At 36.6% G+C, this 21,500-nt stretch overlaps 1 protein-coding gene across 3 annotated transcripts in view; it reads right to left on the bottom strand.

Moving 5' to 3' along the window:
- Positions 1 to 6: 6 nt before the first annotated feature.
- LOC108572331 (ras-like protein 3) overlaps positions 7 to 21,500 on the bottom strand; it is a 59,733-nt gene continuing 38,239 nt past the window's right edge. For 2 of the 3 annotated variants that reach the window (XM_017934549.1, XM_017934550.1), the window contains 3 exons: positions 3,200 to 3,477; positions 2,246 to 2,527; positions 9 to 491 (listed from right to left, as the gene is read on the bottom strand). In XM_017934549.1, the coding sequence (XP_017790038.1) occupies positions 402 to 491; positions 2,246 to 2,527; positions 3,200 to 3,382 (555 nt within the window). In that variant the 5' untranslated portion in view covers positions 3,383 to 3,477 and the 3' untranslated portion in view covers positions 9 to 401. Of the gene's footprint in view, positions 492 to 2,245; positions 2,528 to 3,199; positions 3,478 to 21,500 lie in introns of all 3 variants that reach the window. The other variant, XM_017934551.1, reaches the window with a different exon arrangement.

Below are 21,500 nucleotides of genomic sequence, written 5' to 3'. Positions count from 1 at the left end.
CTCTCTCTCTCTCTCTCTCTCTCTCTCTCTCTATTTTACTCGCTCTAACCTTTTCCACTCTCTCCCCCCCTCTCTCTCTCTCTCTCTCTCGTTCCTGTCTTTCATTTGTCACCATCTGTCTTCGTTTAACCTATTCCTCTTCTTGTTTCCCATCTTCTTTTGGTGTTCTTCTAACTATCTTCACCACTGTGTTGCCCTTTTTTCCCTCTATTTACTCGAGATTCCGTCAGCCCCCTCCTTGTCAACTAGGTTAGTTTGCTCCGTGATCGCCTGAACCCCTGTGTCATCCGCTGGTTGTGTCCGGATTTGTTGCTGGTTATTGTTGATTGATTGTTATAGTTTCTTTTCCCTCTTTTATTATTTGTTCATGCAGGAGAGTACGGGCTTCTGCTAGATTTACCTTACAGAAGTAGGCACAGCGATTTCTTTTTCTGCTTCATCTTCTTCTCTGGTGACTTTTTGTTGATTTGTCGCACCAGGTCGTAGAAGATCTGCAACAGAATGGGTATTATCACGGTCAGCGAATCTTGTTGGTCGTCAGAATACAAAGAAAATGTATATATCAAAGAATAGGAAGTTACTACAATTTTGCTTTACTAAATTTCTATATTAAGAGTAATTGAATACACATTCGTAAGAAGAGTATTGTTTTGAAGAGAAAGTAATTTATTACTATATCTAGAAATTCTCGTAGCGATTCAATAAAATTGAAGTTTCATACAGATTAAGGGAAAAGAGTGGGGATTTTTAAATTGGATGTACACAAATGAGAGGTTTAGTCAAAGCAATTATTACTTCGCCGCGATTATTCGTTCTACCGCTACATAACCTATAAGTTACTATCTATTAATGAGGTAGAATCTATCTCCGTTTTAGCTGTGATAGTACAAAAAGTTAGCTGTTCCCATGAAAGAACATTATTCTTATTAATGCAAAGAGTCTAATCGATAGTTGAGTAAAATGAAAATGCTTCTGGTGTGTCTCAGTGTGGAAGTTCATGAAAAAATAAATTCTTTACTGAAGTTGATACATGGATGTAAATAAAAATTTATTTAAAATAAGCTGTACTGTTTCAATTATCCCACAAAAGAAAACAAATAAGAAATTAAAAAAAGAAACAAATTACACTCAATCCCTGCAATTTAATCACTCTTTCACGCTTTCAAACAATAAAAAAAAAGCCACACAATGCCATTCTACATTCATAGAGACCGAGAAAATGGTGTCTCCAATTATACAATTGAATCGTAGTTCCGGGCCAACGAAATAACAAAAGTAATCAAACACAGCAACCGGAGATGAATTCTCCAGGAAAGAGAAGTTATTCAGAACTGCCTGAAATACGGTTTAGCGTGGAATCTTTAGAAACGTCTCGACATAGACGTCTCGGAAACGAAAGAAAACATGGAAGACAATTCTATATGATGAATAATTAAGTATTTTTCAATAAAATAAAAAATTAATTTGGGTAATGGAAATAAGTGTTTTCATATGATTCTTTTGATATTTATTTTCTCTCCTTTTTTTTTTTAATAAGATTGTAAACTACCAGTCATACCATACAATTACAGACACAAGCGGAGAGCAACGACGTGCGAGTCACACTCCCACACTTAGCGATTACATTCCCACATTCAATTAGAATATCTCAGCCTCCATAACGGTCTTGAACTCCCACACACAGCACTAATTAAAAATCAACAATGCCTTCTCATCAGACAACTACTGTTATTTTGTAACAGCACAACTATTTTTTCCCTTTTTATAGAACCTTACACATGCATTATCTGTTGCTCTACTCTCTATGTCTACTTAACTATGTCCCATTCCAATCTATAACATCCACATAGTTTAACACTTAAGTCGTTCTTTGTACATATAATCAGCATTAATAGACAGCGAATGATCAGTTTATTCATTTCACAGTACTCTGTGTGTCTCTCTATAAATTATCTCATGGATATTCAACGAATACTGTCCTTCTTCTAAAATCTTGTACAGTTTAACATGCACCATTAGTGTTCTATTCTACTCTATTGAATTATGTTCCATTCCACTCACAAGTAAGTCATCTCTTTGATAATTAACAGTAACAAACTCTACTTTACATCTTTCCACATGTCTTTTCACCAATTCTATCCTCTTCACAAGGCTACCAATAATCAGCATCTCTACCAATGATTTATACCGATGGAACAAAAGGCAAGCGGAGGCTGATGCAGAGGGAGGTCCAACTACTACTCACATCGTTAACATTAATTTTGGCTTTGGCAGAGGTCTCCATGAACGCGCAGTTAAATTGCCGGGCAAGGTTGACGCCCTGGTCTTTGCCCACTACCCTCTCGTCCTCCAAGTCACACTTGTTGCCCACCAGTACCATAGGCACGTCATCTGTGTCCTTTACCCGCAGGATCTGCTCCCTGAGGTCCTGCAGGTCGTTGAACGTCGACTGCGCCGTTATCGAGTACACTAACACGAATCCCTGGCCGTTTTTCATGTAAAGGTCCCTCATGGCTGTGAATTGTTCCTGCAGAATAGAGGACAGTGATAATTTATGATCCCTTTGTAAGAGGCAAAGTGAATTATTTGATTGATACTTGAACAATCTGATTAGTGATTTCTCTTGGAATTTTTTTGTATAAGTTTCTCATAAGATGGATTTTCCCAGTGTACCGATTTACAGTCATTCTATTATCAGTATTATCTATCATCTAACATAAGTACATATTTACAAATTATTATTTTCAAGTAGCAATGTATCTTTATTTCTTTGAAACATTGCAACTGAAGATCCTAGTAGTCTTATCTAACAATATAGTATATCATACTTGTATTTAATCTATTTCCTTGAAGATACCAGTATTATGTAATGATAGAGAAGAGTTTAATAAAAAAAGATAATACTTGTATAATTATTATCTAGTATTATCTTCTATGGAACATAAAAATGTGAAACCTAAGTACTGTTAATTAAATATATAATACCGTACAATTAAACTAATTAGAAAATCTTCCAACAATAAAAATTTAATTTGTTTTCTAACAATAAAATTATAATAATAACAGCAATCATGTTGAAAAGAACTTGTATAAGGATGAAAATGCCAGATGATTATATTTTTAGAATTTCATGAATGAAACATTAGCCGAAATAATAAAGGAAAGGATAAAAGAGGCGTATAGTGTGTTAAAAACTCACCGTTCCGGCTGTGTCTAGGATTTCTAACATACATTGTTGACCGTCGACCTCGACCTGTTTGCGGTAGCTGTCCTCGATCGTCGGATCGTACTTCTCCACGAAGATTCCTTGCACGAACTGGACAGTGAGGGCGGACTTGCCTACACCTCCACTGCCCAACACCACTATTTTATATTCACGCATTTCCTTGCCCTAATTCTCTGTGCGCCTCTGGTCACAGCCGAGGGGTCACCGAATCCGCCACGTTTTGCTCCTCTTTGCTTTCAGTTAGACCCGACCTGCGGACAACAAAAGGAGGGACCTTTATTTTCTTTTTCCTTCACGCCTTCGAAAATACTTTTCCTATCTTATGTGCTGATTTTGCTTTTTGCGGAAAATGGCAAATTTTTCATTATTGGGGATTTAATTTTGTTTGTTATTGAGAAGCTATTCTTTGGAGGTGATAAGTTTCAGAGTTGACTGATTTTAGGAGTTGGCAATTTTGGAAGTTGCAAATTTTTGAAATATTCTCGAAAATTACATTTTAACAAATTATACAATTCCTCAATTTCAATAATTCCAGATTCCTAATCCTAAAACTAACCAGGGCAAGATTTTCCAGAGATAAAATTACGAAATTTCACCGTGACGAATGATAGCAAGAAAAGAAAACGAGGAAGAAAGAGGGTGGAAGGAAGGTCGAAAGAGGATCGAGAATCTCGCGTGCTTTTTCCACACTCCTATTGTCTTCGCTTCGAAAACTTTTTCCTGAACCTTTGTTTGTAAATGAAGGATGGCCTGCCCGAGGGTTCACCCACTTTTTCATAGAGTCACGGAACAATATAACGTCGTACTTCCGGTTTCCCCTTCCTAGAGGGGACGTTAATAGTTATTGTAAATCACTCCACGCATTAATTCCTCCTCCCTTCTTCTGCGACACTGATTACACTATCACAATTGTTTTCATTCGTCAAGTTAAATCTTTTTTTCTTTGTTTTTTTCGAGAGAGAATATTTTTCGAACGTTCTGTTTTTCCACATTTTCATTTTGTCCTTTCTGTGTCTTTTTTCTTTTAATTTACTATTGGATAGACCGCAAAAAAATTCACGCGGAGCACTTTTAGCGTTGGGAATTAAAGAAGAGTGGATTGAAAGAGCAAGTTGCGTCGACGTTTGCGTTCATTCATTTACTTGAGAGTATTTTATTTTACAAAAGAAGTGGAATGATAAAAAACAATTGAAAAGTAGGAATTTGAAGGGCAGAAATTTTAAAAATTGAAACGAACAATAAACAGTAATTTCATTTTACCAAACGAGAAAAATTGTATTTAAAACGAAAGGAATGAAATATTTCCAATAATTCTGAATTTGAAAATGTGTTCAATTAACGATAAGAAAATATTGTATACTAATTATAAACAAAATTAAGATACAATAAAAGAATATAAACCAGAAAGTTTCTAGTAACTGAAAAATTTCAGAACAATGATTATTTAACAATCTATAAAAATGAAACACGTCTATTCAAGAATCGTCAGTTGAAATTTTCAACAAGATTTCATTTCTTCGATTTCACGCTTCGATTTACAGCGCAAGCCAGCCATCCCGTTTCCGGTCACCTGCCTACAGTCGAAAGTATGCTCAGCAAATACCAATTAATTCCATCGATAATTAACCGATCGACGACGATCGCTTTGATCGAGCACCAGCTATCCAATTAATCGACCAATCGATCGTGAATAGATTAATCTCTCTGATTCGAGTCTATTAATAACAGTTAGAAACCGTGCGATGGAAAATTTCAGGAATCGTAAAAATACTTGGAATCGAAATGTTAGAAAATGTTGAAACTCCACGTGTGTGTCGGTTCTGCTTTCGAAGTTTCTTCGGTTCGTCGTTTAACTAGCGCACTGCGCCTGCCTGGTGCACGCAATGCGCCATTTGTCTTAAAAACTAGACAAACCCGCCGGATTGCCGCACCGTGGGACTCGTCATAATGAGAATTGGAACACGTTTTATGCGCCGTTTTAGGCAGAGGAATTTTTCCTCGCGCGGTTCTCCCCCACCGTGGAAACGATGTCAACTCCTTTGATGTGTAAATCTCATTCGATACTTCGTCCCAATTAAACTGTGTTCTTTTTTTTTTTTTTTGCATTATGTATATTTAGAGAAGAAAAATTATCGTTGATTATAATTTTATTTTTTAATGTGAGAAGCAAGGATTAATAATTATTATAATACTATAGCAATAAAGAAATGGATTAAACTTATAAAATATAGATGAATGGATTACGTGAATTTCAAGTCACGTGGCGTCATGGAGAGTTAAAGAAAATTATTAGAATGTGTAGTATAATAATATGGGAATAATTTATAATATAGTTATGATTTCTTTATTTCAATATTTTCACAATTAGAAATGTACATTTAAATTACTACAATACACTGAAAGGTAAAGAAGAAGAGAACTGTGCGAGAAAGTTAGGTTAGGTTAATTGGAATATTTATAATATAGCTATACTTTATTCATTTCAATATTTTCACAATGATAAAAGTATTTTGAAGTGACTGGAATATACTCAGAGGTAACAAAAGAAAGAAACTGTGTGAGAAGGTTAGGTTAGGTTCACTACGGTACTGTAAGTTAATAGAATATAACCGGAAATAGGAAAAATGTGAAAATTCCAAAAACCATTATAGTGACGTAATCTGAAGGAAGAATCGAAGCACTCTAAAAAAATGACGATGAATTAAAGAGTGACTGTGGAAACAAAGAAAGAAAGTGAAAGGAAAAAATCAAGAAGAAGCTGCAGAGGTAGACACGTCATAGAGTGGATTACAAAGAGAGACTTGGAAAAAGATGAGAGTGTGTTAAAGAGAAATAGAGAAAAGTGCTAGAAAAGGGGTTGAGAAGATGCTGGAGAGAACACTGGAGGGGAAAAAAACACAATAAAAAGAGGAAGAGATTATCTGAAAATTGAGAAGGAAGAGGATAAGACACAATTAAGATCTTCCTTGACAAACGATGACAGAAAACATAACCTAAAAAGGGTCAAGAGGAGACTGCGAAAAGAATGAATGAAGACTCACGGGAAATTCAAGAGAAGCTAGAAAAAGGGAAGAAACAGAGCTGAAGGGAGAGATGTGAGGAAGAGAATGAAGGAAGATAGAGAGAGGAACAAAAGGAGAGAGGAAAGACAAAGAAATAGGAGAGACAGAGAGACTGATAGAGAGCTGGTCACGAGTGCACGAGCTATGTAAAAGGAGGCGAGCGCGTGGATTGGCCAGCGGTGGCATCATGGCGACGGAACGCGTCCAATCCCCGGCCACGAATTTCTGTCTACCAATCCGTCATTGATTTTAGGTTTATGAATGGGACCGCTTACGCTACCGCGTCTCTTTCAAGATACTACGAGCCACAGCGGACCGTACATCTCGCCTTAAAGAGAATCTTACGTTACGATCAATTCACACCCTATTATCGCGAGGACTGTTAGAATTGAACAAATTTAATTAACACATCGTAAAGGAAAAAATAAAAAAATTCTAAAAACTCTGTTCAACATGATTTTGTGGGATAAAAGAATATTTTTATTCGTTTGAAGACTGTGAAGAAGCATTGAGATAATTTCTACTGATTTTTCTTCTTCCATTTAATTATTCCGTAATTTCCTTTTATTGCAAAATAAAAGCTTTCAAAAATACCTTTCTATTCACCACCATTTCCATTATTTCAAGGTACAAAGGGAACCCGATAACGCAGTCCCGATCTGTTAATTAATGATCAATTAATTTCAATCCCAATTCCCAGCATCGCTTTTCTAAAAATACCAAAAATGCTACGCACGAGAGCAACAGTAATCAATAATCAACCGTATCTAACATATATGTATGTACATATACAAACACGAACACCTTTTAAAAAAAAAAAAAAAAAAAAAGATTTAAAAAGAACATCCTACATTTACCGGTAGAAAAGGGGCAAAAAAAAAGAAAACAGAAAAACCGACTGGAAAAATGAAATATTCAGACATACAGTCCACGGTTTTTGAACGAAGCTAACGAGCGCTAATATATATTTTCCCCGGGTAACGAGAGCGAAGAGGCAGCGAGAGGAGAGAAAAATGCAACGTGTTTTCAGTTAAACCGACCCTCTTCGGAGAAAACACGCGGTGGAGGAGGGGGTTAAGCGTTTGCAGGCTCGCCCCGGGGGTTTGGACCTCAAGTGTCGGCAGTTGCTCCCTTCCGGGAAAGGAAGATGCTTCTATGAGTTCAACGATTCCATTTCCACATGCCATGCAAACGTGTTTCACCTCTCTCTCCCTCTTCCTCCCACCCCTCGCTGGCTATCTTCCACACTCGATCTCTTGGTTTGGTTCTTGGTGCTGGCAATCGGCACCAACGTGCGTATATACACGTACAAGGAATGAAAGGGTGATTGAGGAGGAGGGGTCGAAAGGGGCAAAATGGATACCGGTGGAATAATTTAATATCTGAACTGTTTCCTAGGTGGTTGAAGGTTATTTCGAATGTGAGGACGTTGGAAACGGCGACAGGAATGGAGTGCTAATGGGGAATTGGGATTGTTGTGGAATTGAAATATCGACGGAGGGGTGTGGGCCGTATTTGAATTATGGCCGGATTCGGTCAGAATTGAAATATTGGCGAAGATTTTTAGGAGGAATTTGAATAGGGGAATTTGATGAAATGGAAGTGTTCGAATATAAGAATTGCTAAAATCGTGAAAGGAATGGAAAAGGTGGAATTGCGGTAGAAATAAAGCTGGAATTGGATGAACGAACCAAAAGCTGGAATAGCGTGAACGACCGTAGCTGGAATTGCGTGATACTGAACACGAGACCGCGCACGAAATTTGGAATTGTCGCGGAAACAAACATAGAATTGTGCGGAATTGTCACACTTGGGAGGTGGAATTGTCGAATTTGGAAGTCGTAATTGCGATCAAAATTGTCGATATTGGAGTGCGGCCAAAATGAAATATGGAATTGCGTGGAATTGTCACAGTTCAAAATCAAAGTCTCCACATTTGAAAGTCGAAATCCTGATAAAATTGAAAATTCACCTACACCGAAGGAAAAATACTGATAACAAAAATTGGAAACACAGTGGAACCTGGATAACTCGAACCTCAAGGGAAGGGGAAAAACCTTCGAGTTATAGAGATTTCGACTTATCGAGTTTTCGAGTAACAGAGGTTATTAGCAATATCCTTCTTCTTTCTTGATCCAGTTTCTACTGTTTCAATTACGTCTGTTTTATCAGCCAATGTTAATATTTTCCGCTTGCGTTTAGCATTCATTTTGATACATATAATCCGGAGAAAAGAACGAGAAATAACCCTTTGACAGTCTAACAAAATTATGAATTACTTATAAAAACTTACATTTCACACGTATTTCTTTAACAATTACTACGTCGGGTACGATCATTTTTAAAACAAGAGATACATAACCCTACGTCATAGTTACGACAATAATATCTCGTCCCTTTTTAACTTTCTTCCGAAGAGTCTCTCTTGAGCCAAACAGTTAAGTATTTCACGCTTTGCCCGAGTCTCACACGGGATAAACTATCAAAGGATTAGCTTATTCCTTCGATCATTCACAGCAAACTGCTTTTGTGAAGAAAATGCTTATCTCTGTGAAGTAATAAATAATTGACGATCGTAGATCCGTTGATCCTATTGGATCTGATCGACTTGTAGATGTCCGAGTTCTTCCGAATTCGAGTTATAGAGGTAAAATTACGTATTAAACATGCGACAAATATATTCTATTTCGAGTTGTAGCGGTTTTTACAGCGGAAGGGAACGAAGTTCCACCGTACGATAAAATTCCGTATCGAAGAATTTAAAAAATTCTATTCGCAATTTTTCGAATATCAGGGATATCAGACCGAAAAAAATGCCCCAATAATACTGGAGAGCTCCAGGTATTCGACGAACAATCCCAAGTTTCGTGGGTGCAGCAACAGAGGGGAGAGAACACAGAAGCAAGAGAAGCAACTGGCTGGAAGCTTCTAATACACCGAGAGAGATCGACCGGGATGTGTCCAGCTTCTTCGAATTCCTGATCAAAGCGATTTTATGCATGCGGGTCAAGAATTTCATGACTATATACTTGGACTGCAATTAACCCTGTTTCGTCCGGCGTTAATATACAGAGCGAACGGCGTAAAGAGTGTCGCGAGACGCGCTTGGTAAAAGAGGTGTTCGTCGTCGAATCAGCTCCTCTCTTCCTCCTCCTTCAGCCCTCTCTCGTTTGAATCTCTTCTCCGATGGGTGAAACCTCCATTTTCAGATTTAAATTGGAAACTAGTCAGGGTTGCGGAGAAATTGAGGCAATTTTCGGGGAAATATTATTCTTGAAATCTCGAAATAGATTCGCTCACACGAGGAAGGGTTTTAATCCAAGGGATTAACAAATCTCTTACACGAAGAATGGCTCGAAATTTAAAAAAATTCACGGGTTTATAAAACCCTCGAATAAAAGAGTGCAATTAAAATTTCTAATTGTTTCCGAAATTTTACCGTTTTTTTTTTTAATTATTTCATTAATCATAAATTTCTATTCTCTTTTCACGTCCACTTCATCGTCGTAAACCTTCCAATCACTATGTCACCATTCAGGAAATAGAAAAAGGGTTCAAATCACACCGAATAAAAATTACGAAATTAACTTAATTAATAACCCCTTAACAGGCATTCCGGAATTAATTCAAGCGGACGATAATGGCAATAATGTGCACACTCGAGTTATATTTTCTGTTACCATGATGTACATGCTTGAATAAACTCGAGCAATGAAAAATATGTGGAATTGGTTTAATAATAAGATGTGAGTGATGGCGTGAATGTAGTGAGTATGCCGAATCGTCTCGAGATTTTGTAAACGAGCGGATCATACAGGGTAACTGGGGGTAAAACAGGTGAAGCGCGTTGTTATTGATATCAGTGAGTACGTGAGAATTTATTGCGAGATACACATATTTAGAAAGCGTTGATCAAATTATCATTATTTCTTTTTACGTGTTTATAGTTATTGTTACAAAATATATTGCTATTTAACTTATTATCAAGTGTTATACAACCACAAAATAATCTCAAGAAAGTTATATTATTATATAAAAAAAGGAATTAGTGTTTGCATGATTTAACCTAATTTTTGATCATTTTCATATCAGATGCTGCGCACAACAAGACAGTAAAGGAAAAAGAAGAAAAGAATTTTGTAATTCCTTGTAATTGCTTTGAAATTTATCACACGAAAGAGAATTTATAACTTTTTGTTGTTTAGAACTATTGTAGTTATTGTGCCTACATTTTACGTACATAAAATTTTGTCCCAACAAGCGTAATTATTATACAAAAATATGTTCAAATAAAGATTTCCACGGATAAAAAAAAAAAAATAGGTTCCTTTTTACAATTTGTATAAAAAGAAGTGAACGTTATGGGGTTGAAGAAGCCACCAGATACACTATCAGCTAAAAATTAGCAATCGTTATGCGTTGCAAGTTACGCCAGAATAGTCAGAAAAAAAAAAATGAAGAACTTTTAACGAATCTCTCATTGCCCAAATCTATCAAGATGAAATAAATTCCTACCGATCCCCGAAACATTAATCGCAAATCCATAAAAAATTGATAAGCGGGTATAAAATATAACCTTTTCGTGACCAGTGAAAAATTTATCTCAATTCGGTATCAATTACATATCGTTAGATAAATAAATCCTTAAAAATATGACGAACTCACGAAAGGGTTAATCTGTAAGTAGTTCGAAACTTTTGGTCGGTGGTGTATGTGTATCGAACCGAGAAGAGGTGAAATATAAAGGGGTGAAAGATCGGTAAAGGAGATGAAAATCGCGTGACACGAAAGATCGATCGCTAATTGGATCGGTGTGTCGTGCATCAGCAACAAGTCGACGTGCGATCGAGCCACCCGGTTGGCCAACGTCCAAAAAACTTTGTCCCCCCGACGGGAAAAATATATCGGTATCCGCATACACGTCCGCAGAGGACGTTCGACCTGTGACCCACTTTAAGAACCGCCCCCACGGCCGAATTTCCTAGCCGAGACAATTAAAACGTCGGCTACGATGTTCCTGGCCCTCTTTCCTCCGACGACTTGTTACAAGGATAACCCTTTACTCGAAACTGATTTTTCGCTGTGCTGCGGAAAACACATATTTCCCAGAGCTTTTAGCGAAATTGGCCCGAAACTCAGCATTGCAATAGAGAGAGAGAAAGTAGAGACAACAGTCGACAATTATACGCGAGCATGTCAGAAATCTGCGTCGATGCAAATAATGTTACTAGACGGTGTCGAGTAGTCGGTGAAAAGCAACGCAGCTGACGATTCGTATATCAGAAACACAAAGAACGTGAGTTATAGTGCAATTAGGAGTAGGGTAATTGTACCTAATACGGAACACCTAATTTTAAATCTTACCAAACATAGAGACATGCTCTTTTTTTTTTTTAATGAAACTAACGTTAAAACTAATAGATAAAATTAATAGATATTCGTATATTAATAGTGAACTATGCAAAAGTTTTAATGTCTTGAAATCATGGTAAAAAATGTCAAACGTGGCGAGTTGAACAAATGGTAGCGAATATGGAACACCTAGGAAATATGGAAATCTTTAAAAAAACTTTACTGAAAAATGAATATTTATATAAGTAAAAAACACAAATAAACAAATATCTTGTATCTTTTTGCAACTTTGTCCCAAGATTTTCTTCTAATTTTTGGTGCTACAGCTTCCATGGGCAAAGGGTGGTCATTCTAGGTATTAAAAAAAAGATAAACTAAATTAGTTGTAGTTAATGAGTAATAACCATTGTGTATGGAAACTTCTTTGACCTTTCTAATTCTGTACCAAATTTATTTTTTATGTTTAATACTACAAAATAAAAATAATATATCAATTCATTTAACCCAAATTGTTTCATCGACTCTAACTATAGATCGTAATCGGTTGGCAAAAAGTGTTTTTATAAATACATTCTGACATTCTACTAAATTAATTGAGAAATTCTAATCCGGTGTATGGAAACATTTTTGGTCCAGTGTATACGTACTTCGACGGAAAAATAATAATTATACTAAGAAGAAGAAAAAATTTGACGATAAAGTTGTTTTGAAGACTCGAAAACAAACATATTTAGTGATAAATTCTTTTACCTTATCTTCGTTAAGAAATTTCACTATTTAACTCGTCTCTCAAAAACTTCTATACACTTTCAAACAACAATCAACTTTGCACTCAACGACAGACTTGTAACTAAAGCGCAAATGTGAATATGGCTACCCTTTTGTTTTTAATGAAATATCTTACACTATTAATTTTGTTGCTTATTTGCCGAGATACTGCGGTGTTCCATATTGGCTAATGGAAATTGGAAAGGGTTAAGTGTCGGGATGGTGAAATTTAAGTTGAATGAAAAAATTGAAGAAAAATAGACACTTTCTGGAAATATACGTTAATTTTACATATAATTATTTTTATGGAACTTCAAATTTGAAAAGAATCATAATTCAATTCATAAAACTGAAAATTATTTCATTTATGGAATGGAAGAAAATCACTGCAGGACAGTTCACTCTATAAAAAAAAAGAAAAATTCAACTAAACTGCAGGACAGTACACTCGATGAACACTCTATTGCTTATATCTAATATCTCCTATCCAAGTAATATGCAGGACACTACGCTCTAAAAAAAAAAAAAAATTGTTCATCTCCTATCCAACGAAGGACGGACCCGTCCTGCAGCACACTACACTCTGTTGCTTATATCTAATATTGTTTATTCAACTAATATGCAGGACCGTCCTGCAGAACACATCCGTCCTCGTCGGCGGCCAAAAAGGCGGCACTGAAAATCTAGAGTAGGAGAAGAATTTTAATTCTGGAATAAAAGACAAATTGAAATTCCAATTTACTTTGTACAATTGGAAACTCTAAATGTTAAAAAGTTTTAATATTCCCCGCTTCAATGGCAAACTCGAAACCTTGCAACCATCGAAACAATTATAAGACCAGAGTTTAGGTCAGAGGTTAATGTGGTACCGTGCATGGCCTCTGAAGAGCATATACCCTGTGATATTTAAAACTTCCCTTATCAACGAGACGATTATCAATCACATTTTAAATTAACAATCTAATTAGAAGCCACTCTCTTTCCACGTTCACCTCGATAGAAACTTCAATCACTAAAATTCACCAAAATTTCATTGAAAATATCTAGATAACACAAAATTTGTTCAACAACTGGAAAACAAAGAAATTAATTAAACTAATGCCTGTACCATTAAAATGTTACATTAATTGCCTGGAAGGCGACTGGAAATGTTAATTAAAAGATCACAGATAAACAGTGCACGTAAAACCGTTCTTTCCACCAGTGAATCTTTGATTTCACAGTGAAAACGTGGTAATACAATGTGAGTTAATTAAATGCAATCTCTTCAATCGTGGATTCGGCAAAATATTCGTTGAATCTCTGTAAAGGAGATTTGTAACAATTATTCTCAATTATCAGTCGACAGAAACTTTACATAAAAAGAAAACTTAATAACGTAAATATTCTTGAATGAAATAATCAATAAAATTAAATTAAATAGTAAATTATTGAATCAAAGTATTCCCGAATCTTTCATTGAAAATCAAAAAGAAAAGAAATTTTTTTCTCTATCGAAGAGAGAACTACTTTGTGGTGAAAAATCGATCAATTTCGTAGACAAGCATCGTGTGAAGTGGTTTTTTTCCTCGATGAAAGAGACTTGGACATCGCGTGCCTGTGCATTTAAAGGCCGCAATTGTCTCCGGCGGACATCTTGACACTGATGCGTTTAATTAAAGCCGATGAAGGTTGATCAGAGTTCATCAGAGTCGAGTGACGAAAGTGACGCTGCCGGCTGGACACACTTCGAGGACGCATCGAATCGAGCATCCGTTTCCGGGAAATCGAGGGAAGAGAAAAAGTGGGTAGAAATTCGAAAATGTCGGTCAAGGGGATTGAAAATGCATTTTCGACAGCTGATCGATTACTCGATGGAAAACAGAGGTTTTTTCCCCCAACGCTGAAATTGAAGCATCAATCACACTCCAGGCGTTTCATTTTTCACGAGTTAAACAGCGCGACTAGGATGTCGCGTGAGTTTCGTTGAAATGATAGTTCGTGGACAGTAATTAAGTGGAGGAAATGGTATTACGTCGTTGATGAGTAGATTGTCGTAGAAAGGCGTGAAAAGAAAAAAATGAAATACGAGAGGAAGGAGAGAGAGAGAGGTTTGAAAAGAGAATTGTTAAGTTATGATATTGAGTGGGTTGAGTATTGTTGAGTTTGGTACTTAGAGCTGTGATAAATTAGTCACAATATTGTGTTTGTTAATACGAAGTTCATAGATATATTAAGTTGAAATGTTCAATTATGAAATTAAGTTACTACGGTGAGTTTGTGTATTGAGTTAAAGTAGAGAAGTACAATGTGAGGTTATTATACGAAAAATAAGTCGTATTATTGAGCAACAGTATCGATTACAACGTTGAACTGTACGTATAGAATTACAGTATCAAGTTACAGTAATGACTTACACCCTAAAGACTGAGTGAATTCTAGTAGCAAGTTGCAACAGTGATTCACAACATTGAATCACATTAGCGAAACCTTATACGAAGCTCTGGTATCAAATTCCAACACTGTGTGACTGTATTGACCCACAATAAGAGCTCCCAATACTATATCGCAACCCTGAATTTTAACACTGACTTACTAATGTATGATTCAACTCACAAGTGACTTACATTAGTGAATTACACTGCTGAAATTGAATATCAAATTACAGCATCGAAGTTCTATCTCAAATTCTAACTTCAACTCAGAATATCCAGCCCAAATTTAAACTCACGTCACTGAATTACACTATTAAGTTAATTGAGTCCTTTCTTCGCTAATCTTCAAATCCCACAGTACAGTAATAAAATTTTCAACCTGAAATACCAACTGTAAATCACAATACTGAATCCTAATTTCAACTCACATCACTGATTTACATTATTAAGTTAATTAAGTCACTTTTTCCCAAATTTTTAGCTCTCAAAGTATTACTACATCCAATACGTTGTATCTAATAACTGAAATACTTTTGAAAGCTGATATCGAAAGAGTAATTTTTAGAGGAGATTCAGTATTTAAGTATTCCACTTTTTGCAGCAATAATAGCTAGTCCAGAGGGAGAGGAGGAGGGAAGCTGGCAATTTTCACGTGATCGAGAGTATCGGGGCCGGCACTCGGCGCTTCATCGGCCTTTTCAAGCTCATAATAACGCGGTTCCCGAATCAACGGACCGTTAATTGGTTTCGAGAATAATGCCAAGGAAAGGCGGCACGCTAATTGCCCGGCCAATCTATTGTATTTTTTTCACTGGGTGAAACGTGATGAAAAAATATCACACAACAGTGTGATACACATCTGACGATTCAACAGCGAAATCACACGTGAAATCTATTGGTTACTTCATCTTTCTTTGCACTGAACTTTTTACATTTTTTTGTTTTTGATGTAGATAAAACCAATTTGGAATTTAATGGCATAAAATCATTTTAATTTTTTTATTCTGTACGACGAATGAAATTTCACGATTATGGCAATTTGAAGAATTTTTAATGTCAGAATGACTTCGTGAGTGTACCAAAGTAGTGGAAAACAATCAGCAGATCGAAAGAAAGAATGATTTCCGAAGTTTAAAAAGCTCCACCTTCAGTTCGACGACTTATCTCCCACGAGCCCAACTTCTGGCTAAATTTATCGCCTGTTCGAGACTCTGCCCGCTATTTTTTCGCCCTCCATCGCGAGATCTTCTCTCGTGAGACCGCAGAAACTCGACGTTTCGGTTCATTACTGGCAACGTGTAATTATCGGAATTCTTTTTGCTTCCCCTAAGCACTTTACAATGTAAATTTAGCAATAATTAAAGTAAAAAAATATTACAATATCCCCATTAAAAATCAAAACCAAAATGCCGACACTCGGAATTTTCACGACTCAAATGGAAAGAAAATTAATTTTTACAAAAAAAAAAAAACATTCACTGTTTATTTTAATTGAAAGATAAGACGAATTACGTAACTCGTCACAGATCGATATCTCGATAATTAGAAACAACACAAACAAAAAGGTCCTCGAGTAGGGATGACTTAATAAGGGATGCACGCGTAATGTTTTTTCTCTTCTTCTTTTTTTTTTTTAGACCCTGGTTCGTTGTTCAGCTTTCAAGGTCCACTCATCTTTTTCTTCTTCTTTATTGAGCAATTTTCTTTTTTTTTTTTAAAGCTAAGAGTGTAATAGAACAGCGACCTGACCTGACCTGACCTGACACCATTGGATTTTTTCTTCTGGGACTTTTCTGTCGAGGAACGGCTAATGGAAACGACACGAACAACCGCGTGCAGATATGAAAAATATAATTCGCTGGGTCTGCAGCGGAATTATAACCTGAAACATTAATTGTCGCCCAACGAGAAAGAACAAAACGTTGTTAAAATTGGTCGGAAACCACAGATTGAAATGGAAACCGCAGATTGAGAATGTGTTGATACAAGGTGTTTAAAAAAAGGATAACACTTATATAAAGAACTTGTATGTGTATATATACATATTTCTTTTTGAAGATAAGATATATTTGTAAATATAGTATATCGTTTTATCAGTTTCGTTTCTCTTTTTAAGCACCCTGCAATTAATTTCTTACTTTATCAGAAGAAATCAGTTTCGTAGAATAGATTATAGTCAAAACGTGACAAAAATAGTGTTATCAATAACAAAGATTAATATTGAAACAGAAAAAAGAATAAATTAAAGGGTTAAACTTTGTTCAACGACAGTATAAATCATTCAATCTCATCTGTTCGCTGATCCTGCGACACCTCCATGGAAAAAATGTTCCTCCAAACAGAGCATGAATATTCACCAGCAAAACTCTCTCTTCCATTTCAAACCCGATTCTCCCACATTGCAAAAATTCAACCACCAAAAACACACTCTCCCTTCCTCCTTCAAAAGAAAAGCGAGAGAGAAAAAAAAAAGAAATCCTCAAACAAAAATTCCAAATAGCCTCTGAAAAATTAAAAAAAAAAACCTACCAAAGAGGAGTGAAAAAATCAGGACGACAGTTGACAAACGGGAACACAGCGCAACGAGTAACCAGGCCACACGAAAGGGAGAAAAAAAAAACAATTCGCGGAAGAAGAAAAAAAAGAGGAATCCTATCTCCGCAGCAGCATCGTGTTTTCACTATAAAGAAGCAAAGAGAGACGAAATCTCGTAGTGGTGTATCAGAGTAATACCGATTTTCCACGAGGCCGTGGAAATCCTTCCAACCAACCCCTATCCCCCTTCCCCAACTCGTCCGGAAGTGTTTCGTGCACAATTATACGTGACGTAGAAATCATTCGTAGATGAAAAACGGACGACCAGAAAGAGAGAGAGAGAGAGAGAGAGAGAGAGTGAGACAGAGAGAGAGAGAAAGAGTGAAAATAGAATAAATGAAAGAGAGGGAGGGAAGGGAGAGGCAGAGGTAAAAAGAGAAATAGAACGAGTGAGTGAGGGAGTGACTGAGGGAGTAAGTGAGAGAGTGAGAGAGTGAGTGAGTAAGTGAGTGAGAGAGAGAGTGAGTGAATGAGAGAGAGAGAGAGAGGGAGTGAAAATAGAATAAATGAAAGAGACAGAGAGAGAGAGAAAGAGTGAAAATAGAATAAATGAAAGAGAGGGAGGGAAGGGAGAGACAGAGGTAAAAAGAGAAATAGAACGAGTGAGTGAGGGAGTGACTGAGGGAGTAAGTGAGAGAGTGAGTGAGTAAGTGAGTGAGAGAGAGAGAGAGAGTGTGAAAATAGAATAAATGAAAGAGAGGGAAGGAAGGGAGAGACAGAGAGAAAAAGAGAAATAGAGCGAGTGAGTGAGTAAGTGAGAGAGTGAGAGAGAGAGTGAGTGAATGAGAGAGAGAGAGAGAGAGAGAGAGAGAGAGAAAGAGAAAGAGTGAAAATAGAATAAATGAAAGAGAGGGAGGGAAAGGAGAGACAGAGAGGAAAAGAGAAATAGAACGAGTGAGTGAGGGAGTAAGTGAGAGAGTGAGTGAGTAAGTGAGTGAGAGAGAGAGTGAGTGAATGAGAAAGAGAGAGAGAGAGAGAGTGAAAATAGAATAAATGAAAGAGAGGGAGGGAAAGGAGAGACAGAGAGAAAAAGAGAAATAGAACGAATGAGAAAGAGTGAGAGAGAATCTCTCCACTTTGCTCTCTTGCCTTACGTCCCTGTGACACAGTTTCGCACAATAGAGCAGTCTCCACCGCTTTTTACCCCGAGAATCTACCCCCCTTCGTCGCTCTCACAGTCGACGCCATTCTTTTCTCTCCTTCTTAGAGGGCCGCCACCACCACAAGCTCAGACTGACGTTCATTTTTAATCGTCCTTGCCTCTACAGTTTCGCGATTTCGTTGATACGAACGTATTAACACACTGAACGAATTGTAATTGAATAGAACAAGGTCTAATAAAGGACAATTTTAATTTAGAAGTAGAAGATAATGATGAAACAAATTGGATCACAGGACACAGTTGATCGAACGACACAAAAGTGCGTGGAAATGATCTAAAAAGGAACGCGATTCTAAGTGCGTTCTTCTATTCGACTTTTATTACCAGTACGCCGTATAAACATGGACGATAAACTTTTAATACAATGTTTTAAGGGAACGTAAACCTGATAAGAGCAAAAGTTATTTAAAAAAATAAGAAGGCAATGGGTCGTAAAAGACCCAAAGACCGCAGTAGGGTTAAGAAACGTCACGGGTGAAATAGCAAGCATGGAAAAAAGCATTTTCTTGGAGGAGTGATTTCTCGTTTATCGTTCGTTTTCTGCTCAACTGGGGTGAATTTCCACGGCGTTGAAAAGCGCAATATGAAACGTGAAAATCCGTCGATACATTCGACGCACTTACACATGCACACGTTGCTTTCTCGAGGCAGCCAATAGAGAAAGAGGACGTAGAAACGTCCCTTATGAAAGAAGATGCACGGATTCCGTAATTCCATTCAACTCACCCCTCTCTATCTTGCTTCTCTGTGAATGAGAAAATACCAAACGACAGAGCTTGGAAATATTTTTCGAATAAAAATTCGGTCGATATATCACAAAACCCGAGTTTCTCCAACTCCGTCAAATAATATTTATTAAATATAATTCATTTATGAAAAATTTAGCGCAAATTCTGTGCTTCTGTGTCAAAATTGGGAAAATTCAAAAAAATTTAAGCTAGTCAATTTCTCTATGCTTCAAATTTCGAAAGCTATTCTAATCGATGAATTTCATGCTGTATTAGCGAATTGTCTGATCGATCGATTTCTTTGTTCGACAGCCTTTGATTCTGTTCTGTTATTAATATAAAAACAAAAAGAGGTAAAAGGAGAAGGATTGTCTAATATCGATTTGACCCAGGGTCGAGAAAGTTTGAGGTTCCATTTTCATGGAAATATCCAAGCTTGGACGTGATTCTTATGATTAACAGTCTGGTTGAACTATGTAATAATTATAATGTTAATTTTAATTTACAACACCGAGAATGAACAAATTGTTAATTAAAATAAATATACATTGTACGTTAGCTCTCCTTATTTCACACAGTATTAAAATAATAAATAGCTTGCGTTTACATGCACAGTACCAGTAGAACAAAAAAATCGTAAGTCAGTGTAACAGAATTTTCTGAAATATTTTCACAAATTTCTTCATTTCATTTTCCTCAATGGAATCGATAGGACGATCGAAAATTTCGCGAGTAGAAGGAGAAAGTCTGGCGGGGCTGTTAAATCTGGCAAAATCATATAATCCTCAAAGCAATTTCTATTACGCCACGGAAATTGAATTACTATTCGCATTACAGGCGTGACCGACTTATTCGCTTAGCCCGGCCACCTGACATTTTCTTCTCTCTCTCTCTCTCTCTCTCTCCGTTCTTTTTTATTTGCCCGTGTCACTGAAATAAATTGCACTTACTAAGTGCTCGCGGAAGTAATTTTTACGCGAAGATATTGCGCTGTTATCGTTTTTCCACTGAGATGAGTTACAACTCCGAGAAAAGAGTGAAAAGATGAGAAAAATGCGGATAGACCCGTTTCTCTTCTTTTGTTCTTATCAATCTTCGTAACGAAGTGAAACGATACATGCATCAGGAATTTCGGGAGAATAATGGAACCTGGTTGTTTAAGTTTTCGGAAGATTTTCAATGAATTTTTTATTTTTGTTCCAATTATACAAATTTCTTTTTTATTTTATAAATTCGCTACAGATATCGAATTACCCTTTTCAATTCTAATTTTATCTAGAAAGTTTCGCATTTTTCCCCCTTTTTTTTTCTATTTTCGTTGAACAGTTTTCTTTCTGCTTCAACTAGCCATCATTTATCAAAATGACAGCAAATATTTAACTGTACTTTTTCCGATTTAATTTCACGCCAATCTTCACACTTTTTCTCCCCATGAAATACTTACAGAATCATTTAATCTTCCCCACTTTCAACTTTCAACCCTTCAATTACCTTTCACTTCCTAAAATGATAGAAAATATGAAATCGTCTTATTCTTAAATTCACAAAAATTATTCAATTTCTTCCGTACTTCGAAAAATATCCAATTACTTTGATCCAACCAACGTCACACGAACTTCCACAACACTTGTTCATCCCTTGAATGAAAAATAAATCATTCAACCCCCTTTTTGAAGAAAAAGAAATCTGGTGGGACAAGATGTGGACTATAAATTTTTCCTAACTTGAAACATTTTTCAATTTTTTCTTTTTTTATACTAAAATAGTTATAACAATAATCTTTGTCTCTTTGAATATTGCACGACCCTCGTATACCAAAAAATTAGCTCAACTTTTTCTGAATTAAAAAAAAAAAAAGAAGCGTCCCTGAAAAAGTCAGTTAAACTCCGAAAAGAAATCTCCATTTCCCTCTCCGCCTTCGTTTCACAGTCTGTCCAAGACACGCAGCCCCCGTTTCGCCGTTGTAAAAGCTGCTGTAACCTGTGTAACTCGATTAAACGAGGCATCGTCCGACTGGTATAGCCAGCAGGGGTTCACCAGGCCCGTAAAAAGGATACGTGAAAGTTGCGAAAAGCCGATAGTTCTCTGTCGTTAATTCCGCTTCGTTAGAGCTTCGAGCACGCTTCACGCGTGCCTTCCGAACGAGACAGAGCGAGGCAGAGAGACAAAGAGACAGAGAGAGAGAGACTCGAC

This window comes from Habropoda laboriosa, unplaced genomic scaffold, assembly GCF_001263275.1.
Source record: "Habropoda laboriosa isolate 0110345459 unplaced genomic scaffold, ASM126327v1 scaffold65, whole genome shotgun sequence".
Classification (NCBI taxonomy): domain Eukaryota; kingdom Metazoa; phylum Arthropoda; class Insecta; order Hymenoptera; family Apidae; genus Habropoda; species Habropoda laboriosa.
This window is presented reverse-complemented; position numbering and strand designations above follow the sequence as displayed.